This window comes from Cervus elaphus, chromosome 24 (assembly GCF_910594005.1).
Source record: "Cervus elaphus chromosome 24, mCerEla1.1, whole genome shotgun sequence".
In the NCBI taxonomy this organism is placed as follows: domain Eukaryota; kingdom Metazoa; phylum Chordata; class Mammalia; order Artiodactyla; family Cervidae; genus Cervus; species Cervus elaphus.
Window position 1 is genome coordinate 20,358,017 of NC_057838.1, and position 14,500 is coordinate 20,372,516.

The following is a 14,500-nucleotide window of genomic DNA, read 5'->3' on the forward strand; positions in this document are numbered from 1 at the left end:
TGGCACTTTGCCTGGGCCTTTCACAGTCCACAAGGCTCACCCAGCCCCACGGGCATCCATCTGAGGCTCTGAGGGCGGACGCAGTCCCCACCACTTCTGCGCCCTCTTCCTACGCCACCTCGGGGACGGCCCCAGGGTACCGCACAGTGTCAGTAACAAGACTTTAGTAATTTCTGACGGCGACACGTCTCCTCTTCGAAGAACTCAAGGTTAAACGGATCTCTACACTAAGACTGAGATATATGGCCAGCTCGTACATCCCTCTCATTCACCACATGACCAGATACCCTGTCAGATGAACAGTATGAGAGGTAACAAGTGACACGGCCCTGTTAGCTGATGGGGGACGCTGCTTGGAGGACCCAAAAATGCAAAATACTGAAGATTCTCTAAAGTTCACACAAACTAGAGTCTGCTTAGGCTGGTCGGCAATTAAAAGCAATCTTCCTTTTCTATATAAAGATCACCTACTCGGCAAATTTTAATACCACCACTGACAAATTTGAATATACTGACTATTAGAATTACTGTTGATTTTATTTTACATATAATAATACTATATATTTGTTTTTTCAAAAACTGATCTCTTAGGAGATACAAACTGAGCATTCACAAGTCAAATGAAATGCCCGAGGGTTGCCTTACAGTATTCCACCAAGAAACAAGAGGGGAAATTATAGTATCTGTAGAAGCCAGGAGACGTGCACACAGACAATTCATTATCTTCTCCTCCTTTTATGGGGGTCTGAAATTTTCAGTGTTAAAATATTTTTAAACAAAGCTAGACTATACTTTTTATAGTATAGTTTTTCTTAAAACTATACTTTTCAATCATCTCCTTTAAAAATAGGTTTTATTCCAGAGAAATGCATTCTGACAAGAAGTGTTGATTATTGTTATTACTAGTGGTAAATGTAGTATTTAAATAATGCTTTACACATCAGATGGTCTCTATATGTTAATGTCTATACATGATGAACTTAGTAGATTAACTCCAATTTAACAGTGTATGTTTGTGTATACAAAAGACACTACAAGACAGTTTACAAATAAGCATTTAAGGAAAATAACATGCTGCACCCAAGCATTCAGTCTCACCCAGGGCCTTCTGAACGATGAGGCTAGCGAGCTTGTAACAATGTGAAACTCCAAACCTGAATGAAAGCAGATGTGCGTTTTGCAGGATCCCACAGAAATTCAACTGCATTTAACTGGCTTGGATTTGTCCTGGTGTCAATTATTCCCACGGACATTGGAATATCTGCATTTTAATAAGAAGTGACATAGGAACAAACCAATTAAAAGGTTACAACTAAGATGATTAAGTGCTAATGAAATTATACTGTGCTTTTTCCTTCAATGTTTGCCATGGTCAAACACCTCAACCTCAGCCCACTTACTGTGTATCATACTTTCTCCCACCATGGCTTGTTTCTATTTCATTTTATTAAGAAAATGAGGGATTGATACCAGTCAACAATGATCTAAATGATTTCAAACTCATAAAATCTCTGGCTCAGTTTCTGTAAGCGCGTGTGCATACACACACACACATCCCAACTTCAGTTTTAACTATAAAACAACTCAAGTCACGCAGGATCTGCTGACATCAGACGTTCCCCACACGATCACGCGCGGTGTGTTGCCAGTGTACCAGCAGGCCCCCTGACGCCGCCTGTACCTAAGTCGAGGAGTCTGTCTCCCGGGCGATTCCACTTCCAACCTTCAAGCTGCTGATGCTCTGTATACTGGAGTCGTCGGTCATGGAATACAACTCTAATGATGCTCTGTGGAATAAGTGGGGGAAATGAACACTTTTAAACTGTCCCAGCTAAAGAGCACAAGTGTGTTCACTTCTTAAACATTAACCTATAACAGAAAAGCATACAAAAGCAAACTCTAATTTACACATTTTGTAAGTGGGCTGTCTTCTTCTTGGATACCTAGGTTACAGGTACAATTAATAATATTTGGTGCAAAGAATTCTAACTCAACAAGAATAAAATGGTTTCTTAGGTAAAATTTTTATTAAAAAATTTGATACTGTAATACAAAATTAAGGTCTGTGTCCCTAAGAAATTAGGAAGAGTTATATTTCTATAAAGAAATCATTAGGGATGACCCCAGCTCTCCCGTGGTTAGGGCTCTGTGCTTCCAATGCAGGGGGCCTGGGTTTGATCCCTGGGCCGGGAATTAAGACCCACCCCCCAGCATGCTGCACAGCACCCCCTAAAAGTGTCAAGGGCATGGGGTGAGGGTGGGGAACTGCCACCACCCCCAAATAGAGAACCTATATACAAAATTAATTCAAACTGCAAGTGAGGTTAGCTGAGGTAAGCAAGGGAAACAAAACAGAAAAGAACACAGGTAAACGTCACCCAAACACTCAAGTCCATTTCGAGGGAAGGCTTTAACTCTACCCCGCGAACTATAGGCTGTTCTCTGCTCTCCACCCAGCCCTCCCACACCTGCCACAGGTCTGGGCTGCCAACTACTATTTTGTTTCAGGGACAGGATAACAGGCCATCAAAATGGATTCAGATACCATATTTGCACTAATTAGTGTTTCTGACACATTTATAAGTAATTGCTTCTCAGACTATGATGGAATAAGACACTCTTATTTCCAGTAGACTCCCTGCTGGATAGAACAGGAAATAACTTGTTATCCATACATAGAAATATTACCATTAGTGCCCCTACCTTCCCCAACACCACATGCGGTCCAAACCAAAGCCGATGCGTCTTTTGAAAGGAACCATTTAAAAGCGCAGCACAGAAAATGTCATGATTTTGATTCTCTCATATTTAGTAAGAACCAGATCAAATCCATGAATTCAGATAAAAATAGTATGAGAATATACTAGTTTATAGTGCTGTACTAAACCCCTTTCTAGGTCAGACTAAGCAGCACAGTAAGGAATATAAAGGGGGGACCACACTTAGGAAATGAGAGGATATAAAAGAAAACCTCTTAAATGAGATTAGAAGGGGAAAAGTTCTCTGGAAAGTGAAGTCGCGTCCGACTCTTCGCGACCCCATGAACTTTAGCCTGCCAGGCTCCTCTGTCTATGGGATTTTCCAGGCAAGAATACTGGGGTGGGTTGCCATTTTCCTTCTCCACGGGGTCTTTCTAACCCAGGGATGGGACCCAGGTCTCCCGAACTGCAGGCAGACTCTTTACCATCTGAGCCACCAGGAACTTCTCACTAAAAGGAGACAATGCACCTAGAGAATGAGCCACAGATAAGGAGCCCTAACAATAAGACAGAAACAGAACAAGCAGAGAGAACGTGCTGAATATTTTAAACACATCAAGAAGTTCCCAAGCACCTTTGCTCAGCAACATTTGATCCCTGAGACTTCCCCTCAAGAGTGAGTCAAAGATCATGGGGGCAGGAAATTGAACTCTAGATGGCTGCAGAGTATTCTAGGGGCTCTTCTAGCTGAAAAAGGATGTTGTCTTATAAGAAATCCATCCTGAGGACTTCTCTGGTGGTCCAGTATTTAAGGCTCTGCACTTCCAATGCAGGAGGCACAGGTGTGATCCCTAGTTGGGCAACTAAGACGCCGTGTGACGCGGCCAGAAAACCAAGAAAAAGAAATTCATCCTGTAGTCTCTGGCAGTCACTAACTGTAACTCTGAATCCCAGACAAGCTCTCAGGACGTGACTGTCTGTATTCACATCCACCAAATATCAGATATGTGGTTTCTCAAGTGGTTGATCAAATTAATTTAAAACCGTTTAAAAAGTAACCCTGTGACTGTCACAGTGACAACAGAGTTCACCCACATCGTCCCTTAAGTAACATATCACTAGGCTGAATATTAACCAGGTGTGGCACAATTTGGCAAAGATTTGCCGGGACACCCCATACTTGTCTGACAACGATGAGCTGGAACCAGGTCATGCTGAGAGATTATCACTGGTAATAAGCCTCCTGGACTCTGGAAAATGAGAGCTGTGAGTCTCCTTGACCAAACTCTATTTGCCACTAGAGTTCAGCAGAGTATAACCAATCCAATGGGGCTTGCTTACTGGGAACAATGCTAACACCTCTGTAAAAAGGTGAATCTGATCAGTGTTTACCACAGGCGAGAAAGCAAAATGAGCGAATTTTTAAAAAGCTGGCTTGAAGCTTAACATTAAAAAAAACTAAGATCATGGCATCTGGTCCCATTATTTCAAGGCAAATAGATGGGGAAAAAGTGGAAGCAGTGACAGATTTTATTTTTTTGGGCTCCAGAATCAATGCGAGTGGTGACTGCAGCTATGCAACTAACAGATGCTTGCTCCTTGGTAGGAAAACTATGACAAACCCAACAGTGTATTAAAAGGCAGAGATATCACTTTGCTGACATAGGTCCGTAAAGTCAAAGCTATAATTTTTCCAGTAGTCATGTATGGATGTGAGAATTGGACCATGAAGAAGGCTGAGTGCGAATTGTGGTGCTGGACAAGACTCTTGAGAGTCCCTTGGACAGCAGGGAGATCAAACCAGTCAATCCTAAAGGAAATCAGTCCTGAATATCCACTGGAAGGACTGATGCTGAAGCTGAAACTCCAATACTCTGGCCACCTGATGTGAACAGCTGACATTAGAAAAAACCCTGATGCTGGGAAAGATTGAGGGCAGGAGGGGGTCAACAGATGATGAGATGGTTAGATAGCATCACTGATACAATGGACATGAATTTGAGCAAACTCCAGGAGATAGTGAAGAACAGGGAAGCCAGGCATGCTGTAGTCCATGGGGGTCACAAAGAGTTGGGCAACAACAAATGATAAAAAAAAAATAGTCATCTGACTCACCCTCTAGGGAAATGACCCAACTCACTGATGTGGCCTAGACATGAGAGACTCCACATTTAAACGGCACATGTGAGAACAGGTAAGTCACCCGTCTCCTTCCATTCCAAGTATGCTGGGAGTCCTAGGAGTCAAGGGAAACCTGGGCGCTTATTCCAGGTTGGCAAGACAGTGCTCCAGTGGGGACCAGTAGGATTAGGAGCTTCCTGCCCCTAAATATTCAAAGACTCTCAGGCGCGCAGCGCTGGACAGCTGCTTTCGGGACATGCTAGGCTTGTCAGCACCAGTACCGCTGTCCCCTCCCCACGCTCGCCCTTCTGAAAAGGACAGGCCTTTCCAGCCGAGGTACTCTCCGCACTGAGGGCCCAGCGGGCCTCCCCGGAGGAAGACGGAAGGGCCGAGAGAAGTCCTGCTTCTGTCTCACCAGCACAGCCTCACTGAAGTCTTCCCTCTCGCCAGTGAAGCTTCTCCCAGAGCCCTTGCCTGTAACGCTTGGAGTTCTGCTGTCACACTGGGTGGTGAGGGACAAAAGACTAGGAGGATCCACCACCCACGACGCTGCAGGAGCCAGCGGTGGGTCTGAAATCCTAAAAGGACTGCGTTTGGCTCTGCCTGGGATGAATGACTCTCCAGATAACTCCAGTAGGGTGAAGAAATAAAATTTTACTTAGGACAAATTTTAAGAGGTAAAATAAAAGGCTCTTTAGAAGTATCACAGTAACACTTATACTTGCCCCCACAGTATCTTTTTCCCTAAGGTATCTTTTAAAGAGAAACAAAGCTTTTGTTTTTTAGTACTGGGTTTTTCACCCTTGCTCAGTTACAACTGTTCTATGGTACCTTGTTTCCAGAGGGCTTTAATGTTTACTTCAGTAACTGCTATAATTCCTATTTTACAGAGGAGTCAACAAAATATAGCTCAAAAAGTTAAGTTTTAATAAAGCCACTACTTCCTTAAAGTGACATTAAATAATTTGTTAAAAACTCCTGCAACAAAAAGCAAAACTCTTGCGGCAAAACTGCTATTTTTTGAGTCGTTTCAGTATCTGTTCAGAATTTAAATGGAGGTCCTTACCTTTACCAGTTTTCCAGTGATCTCAGGCACATCTCCCATTTTCCGATTATCCAGCATTCGGATTTCGTAAGACTGACCTACGTGTAAAAACTGTGTATCAGAAACAATCCATTTAGAGAATCTAACCCTGTGTACTCAGCTCCCTCTCAAACACACAATTACCCAGCGTTAATTTCTTAGAGAAGCAAACGGGGGTTGATCTTTCTCCTTCCTGCAAGTCACATCCTTTCCTTCTTCCACTCTCACAGAAGACTGGAGTTCCTTGGTCACTTCCCTTTCCTCTCACACTACCGTTTCATTACACATACACATTACCTGAAACCAATTTTTCTTAACAGCTTTACTGAGATATAACTTACATGCCATAAAATCCACCCTTTTAAAGTGTGCAACTGTTTTTTAGTATATGCAGACTTGTGCAGCCATCATTGCTATTAACCTTAGAGTACCTTCATCATCAAAAATAAACACATACCTGTGAGCAGGTCCCTTCTCAGGCCCCCACCCCCAGCCCTTTGCAATCACTCATCAATCTACCTTTTGCCTCTTGGGATTTACCTGCTTTGGACACTTGATATAAATGGAATCACACAGGTGGCCTTCTGTGACTGACTTTTTCACTTATGTGTCAGTCTTTCCTATTTATGGCCAAATTATTCAACCGAACATACACACATTTCCTTTATTCATTCAACAGTTGGCAGGCATCTGGGTTGTCTCCACTTTGGGCTATTATAAATAATGATACTAGCAACATTTTGGACAGGTTTTTGTATGAGCTAGGGTCAAATTTTAATCCTGGAGCCTTCTTCCTTGTGTCAGGTAAATCCAGCTTAACATTTTATCACTGCTCAATTTTGGTCCATAAAAAAACATACCAATCTATTTAATTAGGAAAATAAGCTGCTGCCAAAAGTCAAGTAATGTGCTCCAGATTTCCTACAAGAGATTTCTGGATTAACTATCATTAACTAATAAAAGTGACAGCATAATTTGATATGTAGAAAATTAGGAGTAATTAAAGAGGGGTTCCATATGAAGTTAAGGCTGTTTATGATGAAACTACCAATATCTTACCCACAATACACTGGGCTTACAAAAAAACACACAAAGGGTGTAAGATCACACGATCAAAATATAAGTTACCAAAATACAACCAAATCACTCCAAGGCTGGTAGAGGAAAATAACTGCCATATATACCACTAAAGAACAGTCCTTACATTATTTCAACACAATGAGAGAGATTAAACTAAAAACCCCTGTACAGCAAGAGAGAGACTGTTTTCCTTTACAGTTAAATCTGCAGCACACTTCACAATGGATCTGAACTGATCTTTTAAGAAGGCAGATGAACAACCAGGAGAGGTAATGAGCTGTCTCCACTGCTACACGTGCCCCAGGGATGTGCCTGAACCACTGACGCTGCCGAGAACGCCAGGACCAGACCCCAGTTTCGGCATCTAAACACCCTCTATCAAGGGAATAATAACCAGCACACAATGAGTAGTGAGGCGACAGGGCCTCGTACTAAATAAACCCACACAAGCACCACAGGGTCATCCCCACACATAAACAGTCCTCTGAAACCACAGTAGGTAATTGTTTTTCCTAAACTCACAGATTAAGAGAATACAAGTAAAATGGAAAAGCAGAGGAACCACACCTAGTTAAAAGACCAAGAGAATCTCCCTGAAAGAATAAACAATGAAGCAGACCTCTTTGATCTAATAGACACTGAGTTCAAAAAGGAGGTAATGAAAATATTGAAGGAATTATGAAAGGCTATTGATATAAATGCAGATTATTGTGAAAAGAAACTAGAAACTATAGAGGGGCCAAGAAAAATTAGAAAATTCATTTCCTGAGACAAAAACTGAGCTAAAGGAAATGAACAGCAGAGTGAATAATGCAGAAGAAAGAATAAGAGATCTGGAAGGTAGAATAATGGAAATTATCCAATCAGAACAGCAACTAGAAAGTCAAATTAAAAAAAAAAAAATGAAAGCAATATAAGAGACCTACCTATGGGATAATCTAAACCATCCCAATCTATGCATAACAGGGATTCCAGAAAGGAAAGAGAAAAACAGACTGAAAATGTATTTGAAGAAATTATGGCTGAAAACCTCCCAATTCTAAAGAAGGAAACAGATATCCAGATACAGGAAGCATGGCAGGTCCCAAAAAAAGATGAACCCAAAGAGACCTACATCATGACACATTATAATAAAAATGGCAAAAGTTAAAGGGGGACTCCAGAGGCAGCAAGAGAGAAACAGGGTTCATTACAAGGGAACTTCCATAAGGCTACAAGCTGATTTCTATACAGAAATGCTGCAGGCCATGAGGGATATATTCAAAGTCCTGAAGAGGAAAAGTCTGCAACCGAGGACATGCTCTACCCAAGAAGATCATCATTTAGAATAGGAGGAGAGATGAAGAATTCCTCAGACAAGTAAAAACCAAAGGAATACAGCAATACTTAGCCTATTTTAAAGAAAATGTTGAAAAGTCTTCCCTACTAGCAGTAAAGAAGAAAGAATCTATAGGAAAGAGAAAAATCCACAATTGGAAGATAAATCGCTTAAATAAGCTAGCACACACATTTTTAAAAAATCAAAAAGATTTCTGTGAAAGTGATGATAACAATAATGAACAGAAAACTATAAACATGAAGATGCAAAGTGAAAGCATTAGTCACTCAGTCATGTCCAACTCTTTGTGACCCCATGGACTATGGCCCACCAGGCTCCTCTGTCCATGGGATTCTCCAGGGAAGGATACTGGAGTGGGTTGCCATTTCCTTCTCCAGGGGATCTCCCTGACCCAGGGGTTGAACCTGGGTCTCCTGCACTGCAGGCAGATTCTTTACCAACTGAGCCACCAGGGAAGTGGTGAAGATATAAAAAAGGACACCAAAATCATAAAATAGGGGTGGGGAGGGAGTAAGAGAATGTAGACTTTTTCCCCCTAGAATATCTTTTGAGCCCATATGACTGACAGTCTAGGGAAAGGAGATAATGGAAAGGGTTGATATCCTTGAAAAACAGAGTAAGCACAAATCAAAAACAAAACAGGTTCATAAAAAAACAAAAAGAAGAGAATGTAAGTGTAATACAAGAGAAAATCATGAAACCACAAAAGGAAAAAGAAAAAATATAAAATCAGTGGGAAAATAGGTTTAAAGTAGCAATAAATACATAGTTATCAATAATTACCTTAAATGTCAATGGAGTAAAAGATGCAGAGTTGCAAACTGGATTTAAAAAAAAAAAGGCTCAACTATGCTGCCTGTAAGAGACCCACTTCAGGGCAAAGGACACACGTAAGTTGACAATGAGAGGATGAGAAAAGATACTTCATGCAAACAGAAAAGACAAGAAAGAGGGGACTGCAATACCCTTAACAGAGAAGACAGACTTTAAAGATAAAGGACAGTATATGATGATACAAGAACCAAAACCAGAAGATTTTACACTTGTCAACATATACACACCTAATAAAGGAGCACCCGAATACATAAAAGACTAACAGACATAAAGGGAGACCCGAAAAACTGACAAGAATATAATTGCTAAAGACTTCAAGACAGAGAATCAAGAAGGCAACAGAAATCTTAAATGATACAACAGGACAGGTAGACTTAATTGATATTTTTAGGACATTTCTTTTAAAAAGACCAAACCAGAACACACATTATTTTCCAGGGCACATGGAATATTCTCGAGGACTGATCCCACACGAGGGCACAACACAAGCCCCAACAAATTTAAGGTCTCCAGGATCCTTTCTTACACCAACACCAAGAAACTAGAAATAAACCACAGCGGGGAGGGAAAAAAAGCAAAACACAAGCAATTAAAGGAACTAACATTCCAGTAAACAATTTATGGGTCAACACTGTAAAGCAATTATACTCCAGTAAAAATTTAAAACAAAAAACCTAACAGATCAAGGATGAAATCAAAGGGGAAATTTTAAAATACCTCGAGGCAAATGAAAATGAAAACACAACCATACAAAACCTACAGGACACAGAAAAGGAGTTCTTAGAAAGAAGTGCATCGCGATACTGGCCTTCCTGAAGAAATAATTAAAAAAGAAAATCTCAAACAACCTAACTTACAACTTAAAAGAATTAGAAATAAGGGAACAAATGAAACCTAAAGTCATCAGAAGGAAGTAAATAATAGTCATCATAGAGTAAACAAAGACTAAAACACACACCAACAGACACACACAAAAAAACTCCCCACAGGAACGTCCCTGGCGTCCAGTGGCTGAGACTTCACACTGCCAGTGCAGCAGGCCCAGGTTCAGCCCCTTGGTCAAGGAGCCAGATCCCAGATGCCACGGCTGAAGATCCAGCAAACTATAACTAACGATCCAGCAGGCGGCAACTAAAGCTCCTAAGGCCGCAACAAAAAGAGTTCCTGCATGCCACAGTACTGCGGAAGACCTGGCACCGCACCCACCCACCCACCCACCAGCCGAACCTTCCTACAAACCAAAGTCCAGGGCCAGATGTCTTCACAGGCGAGTTCTGCTGAACATACAAAGAATCTACACTAACCCTTCTCAAACTCTTCCAAAAGACTGAAGAGGAGGGAACGTTCTCAAGGACATTCTATGAAGCCACCATCAACCTGATACCAAAACCAGACAAAGATACCATGAAAAAAGAAAACTACAGGCCAATATACTGGATGAATACAGATGTAAAAATTCTCAACAAAGTATTAGCCAATTGAATCTAACAACACATAAAACAGATCATATACCACAACCAAGTGGGATTCATCCCAAGCTCACAAGGATAGTTCAATATACACAAATCAATGTAATGTACCACATTAAAAAAAAAAAAAGTCAAAACCTACATGATCGTCTCAATAGATGCAGAAAAGCCATCTGACAAAATTCAACACCCACCATATGTATATCACAGTGAGTACACATAGAACATATCTCAACATAATAAAAGCCATTTATTACAAACCCACAGCCAATATAATAACTCAACAGTGAAAAGCAGGAAACATTCCTGCTAAAAACTGGAACAAGACAAGGATGCCAGCTCTCACCACTTCTATTCAACTCAGAATTGGAATTCCCTGATGCAGCAATCAGAAAAGAAAAAGAAATAGAAGGTAACCAACTGGATTGGTGAGGTAACACTGTTATTGTACGCAGATGACATGATACTGAAAATCCTAAGGATTCCACACAAAAACTACTAGATCTGATTTTATAAGTGATACTCTGCCCTCAAAGTAGCAGAATACAAGATTAACTTTCAGAAACTGGTTGCATTTCTTTACACTAACAATGAAATATATATATATAAAAAAAAAGAATGTAAAAAAAAAAAATACCCTTTAAAATCACAACAACAAAATACCTAGGAATAAATTTGACCAAGGAGATGAAAGACTTATGTGCTGAGAACTATAAAACATTAATACAGGAAATTAAAGAGGATTCAAAGAAATGGAAGCTACCTATGTTCTTGATTGGAAGAATTAATACTGTTAAAACAGCCATACTACCCAAAGCAGTCTACAGGTTTAATGCAATTCTTATCAAATTACCCATGACATTTTCTACAGAACTACAACAAATAATCCAAAAATGTATACGAAACTATGAAGACCCAGAACTGCCAAAGCAATCCTGAAGGACAAAGAAGACAGAACACAACCGGAGGCACAGCTCTCCCGGACATCAGACAGTAACAGCTCAGTACAGTCCTGCCACAAAAACACATACGGATCAACGCAACAGACAGCCCAGATAAACCCACACACCCGCAGTCAGCCTTCAACAAGGGAGGCGGATTATAACAAGTGGAAAAGTCTCTTCAGCGAGTGGTGTGGGAAAGTGGACAGTTACATGTAAATCAATGAAGCTAGAATTCATACCATACCACCATAAACAAAAATAAACTCAAAACGGCTTAAAGACGTAAGCTTAAGACATGACACCCGAAGACTCCTAGATGAGAACACAGACCAGACATTCTCTGACATAGATCATACCAAATGCATTCTCAGTCTCCCAAGGCAATAGAAAAAATACACAAATGAGATCTAATCAAAGCTTTTGCACAACAAAAGAAAGAAAAGAAAGTTTAGTTGCTCAGTTGACTCTTTGCAATCCCATGGAGGCTCCTCTTTCCATGGGATTTTCCAGGCAAGAGGACAGGAGTGGGTTGCCATTTCCTTCTCCAGAGGATCCTCCCAGCCCAGGGATGGAACCCAGATCTCCCACATTGTAGACAGATGCTTTATTGTCTGAGCCACCAGGGAAGTCCTTTGCACAGCAAAGGAAACCATAAAAAAAAAAAAAGAAAACCACCTACAGAATGGGAGAAAATATCTGCAAACATAAATGGGCTTAATTTCCAAAATATACAAACAGTTCATAAAACTGAACAATAAAAAAAAACAACCCAGTTGAAAAATTGGCAGGAAACCTAAAGAGATTTCTCCGAAGAAGAAATACAGATGGGCAACAGGACAGGAAAGGATGCTCACTGTCACTAATTATTAGAGAAACGCAAATCTGAAGTGCGGTGAGGTACCACCTCACACAGGCCAGAATGGCCATCACCAAAGGGTCTGCAAATAACAAATGCTGGAGAGGGAGTGAAGAAAAGGGAACGCTCCTCCACTGCTGGTGGGAATCTAAGTTGATGCAGCCACTATGGAAAACAGTATAGAGTTTCCTCGGAAAACTAGAGCTACCATATGATCCAGCAATCTCACGCCTGCACATATACCCAGACAAAACTATACTTCAAAAAGATAACTCCATCCCTGTTCACAGGGGCACTATTCCTAATAAGGCAGACATGGAGACAACCTGAATGTCCCCTGACAGGTGAATGGATAAAGATGTGGTAAATATACAATGGAGTACTAGGTACTAGGAAGTGGTTAAAAAAAAGAGCCACATAATGCCACTTGCAGCAACAGGGATACAAACCGAGGCTACCATGCTAAGTGACGTAACTCAGAAATAGAAGGACAAATGATGTCACTTAGGTGTGACATCTGAAATACAACAGAACCTAGCTATGAAACAGAAAGAGTCACGGACACAGAGCGCAGACTGGTGGCTGCCAAGGGGGCGGGGATGGGAAAGGGACAGCTTGGAGGTCTGGGGTTAGAGGCAGGAACCAGTGCATGCTGTGCTGCTGTTTAGACACTGTGTCGCGTCTTTGCGACCCTGTGGACTGTAGCCCCCCAGGCGCCTCTGTCCATGGAACTTCCCAGGCAAGAATACTAGAGTGGGTTGCCATTTCCTTCTCAGGGGATGTTCCGGACCTAGGGATCGAACCTGCATCTCCTGTTTGGAAGGCAGATTCTTTACCACTGAGCCACCAGGGAAGCCCAAACCAGTATATATAGAACGGATAAGCACCAAGGTCTTACTGTATGGTATAGGGAACTATAGTCAGTCTATCTTGTCATAAATCATAATGGAAAAGAAGGTATGTATGTATAACTGTATCACTCTGCAATACTCCAGTCATTAAAAGTCAACTATTGGAGCAGGCAGTACCAGCCCACTCCAGCACTCTGGCCTGGAAAATCCCATGGACGGAGGAGCCTGGTAGGCTACAGTCGATGGGGTCGCAAAGAGTCAGACACGACTGAGCGACTTCACTTAAGTCAACTATACTTCAATTTAAAATTTAATTTTTAAAAAACGAATGAATAGGTATCTTTGATAAATACACCATTATGTATCTGAAATTATACTCAACCTCAGGAACTTAGGACACAAAAATTAACAAAATGTTTTGTGCTGATTATCAGATCAACAAAAAATATTCAATTAATTAAAAAAAAGAAAGACAAGTGGGTAAAAATGGGGGAGAAATAAGCACATAAGACATGGAGAAATATAAACTGATAAAGTATGAAAGGCAGTCTGCCTGCACCTGCTAACAAGTTCACTACTGCATCTTTTGACTCAGTTCTGGTTAGTAAGAGGAGGAATATTTGCACCTCACATCACACATTGAGGGCTAGCTCTTACACAAAAAGAAAAGAACTCCTGAAAAATTGTTAACCCAACGTTCCCAGCAGAAAATGAGTAAATCATGTGAACAAGTGGTTCACACTAGAGAAGGAAAAGCAAACAGTTCTTAAACACATTAAAAGACATCATACCCCTGGGAATTCCCTGGCTGTCCAGTGGTTACAACTTGGCAAGCTCACTGCTGGGCCCCTGGGTTAGATTCCTGGTCAGAGAACTGGATTCACAAGAAGCGTGGTTTGTGCAAAAAAAAAAAAAAAAAGTAAGAAAGACATTTGACTTCCACCATCCAAGTTAAAGTCACAATAAAATGGCTTTTCACCTAGCGGGTTAGCATGAATTCCTCAGTTTGAGATGTCTCAGCTAAAGGGGAATAGTCACTCTCATCTGCAGACAGTAGGGGCAGAAGTGATTTAAGAAGCAGTGGTCATTCACTTGAGATTCTGAAGGTAGAGTCTGTGCATTTTCTGGTGTGAGACAGGGATCAGCTGAGAGCTACTTCAGGTTTTTGGCAAGGGAATTTCCTGACATGGGGAAGATCGCAAGGAGCAGACCAAGAAGTGGAA

The 14,500-nt window shown here is 41.2% G+C and overlaps 1 protein-coding gene across 2 annotated transcripts in view; it reads right to left on the reverse strand.

The window, feature by feature from the left end:
* Positions 1-14,500, reverse strand: part of UBP1 (upstream binding protein 1) — a 64,715-nt gene that overhangs the window by 18,182 nt on the left and 32,033 nt on the right. For both annotated transcript variants that reach the window (XM_043886932.1, XM_043886931.1), the window contains exons 3-5: positions 5,887-5,963; positions 1,682-1,787; positions 1,155-1,261 (exon numbers count right to left, since the gene is read on the reverse strand). In XM_043886932.1, the coding sequence (XP_043742867.1) occupies positions 1,155-1,261; positions 1,682-1,787; positions 5,887-5,963 (290 nt within the window). The remainder of the gene's footprint in view (positions 1-1,154; positions 1,262-1,681; positions 1,788-5,886; positions 5,964-14,500) is intronic.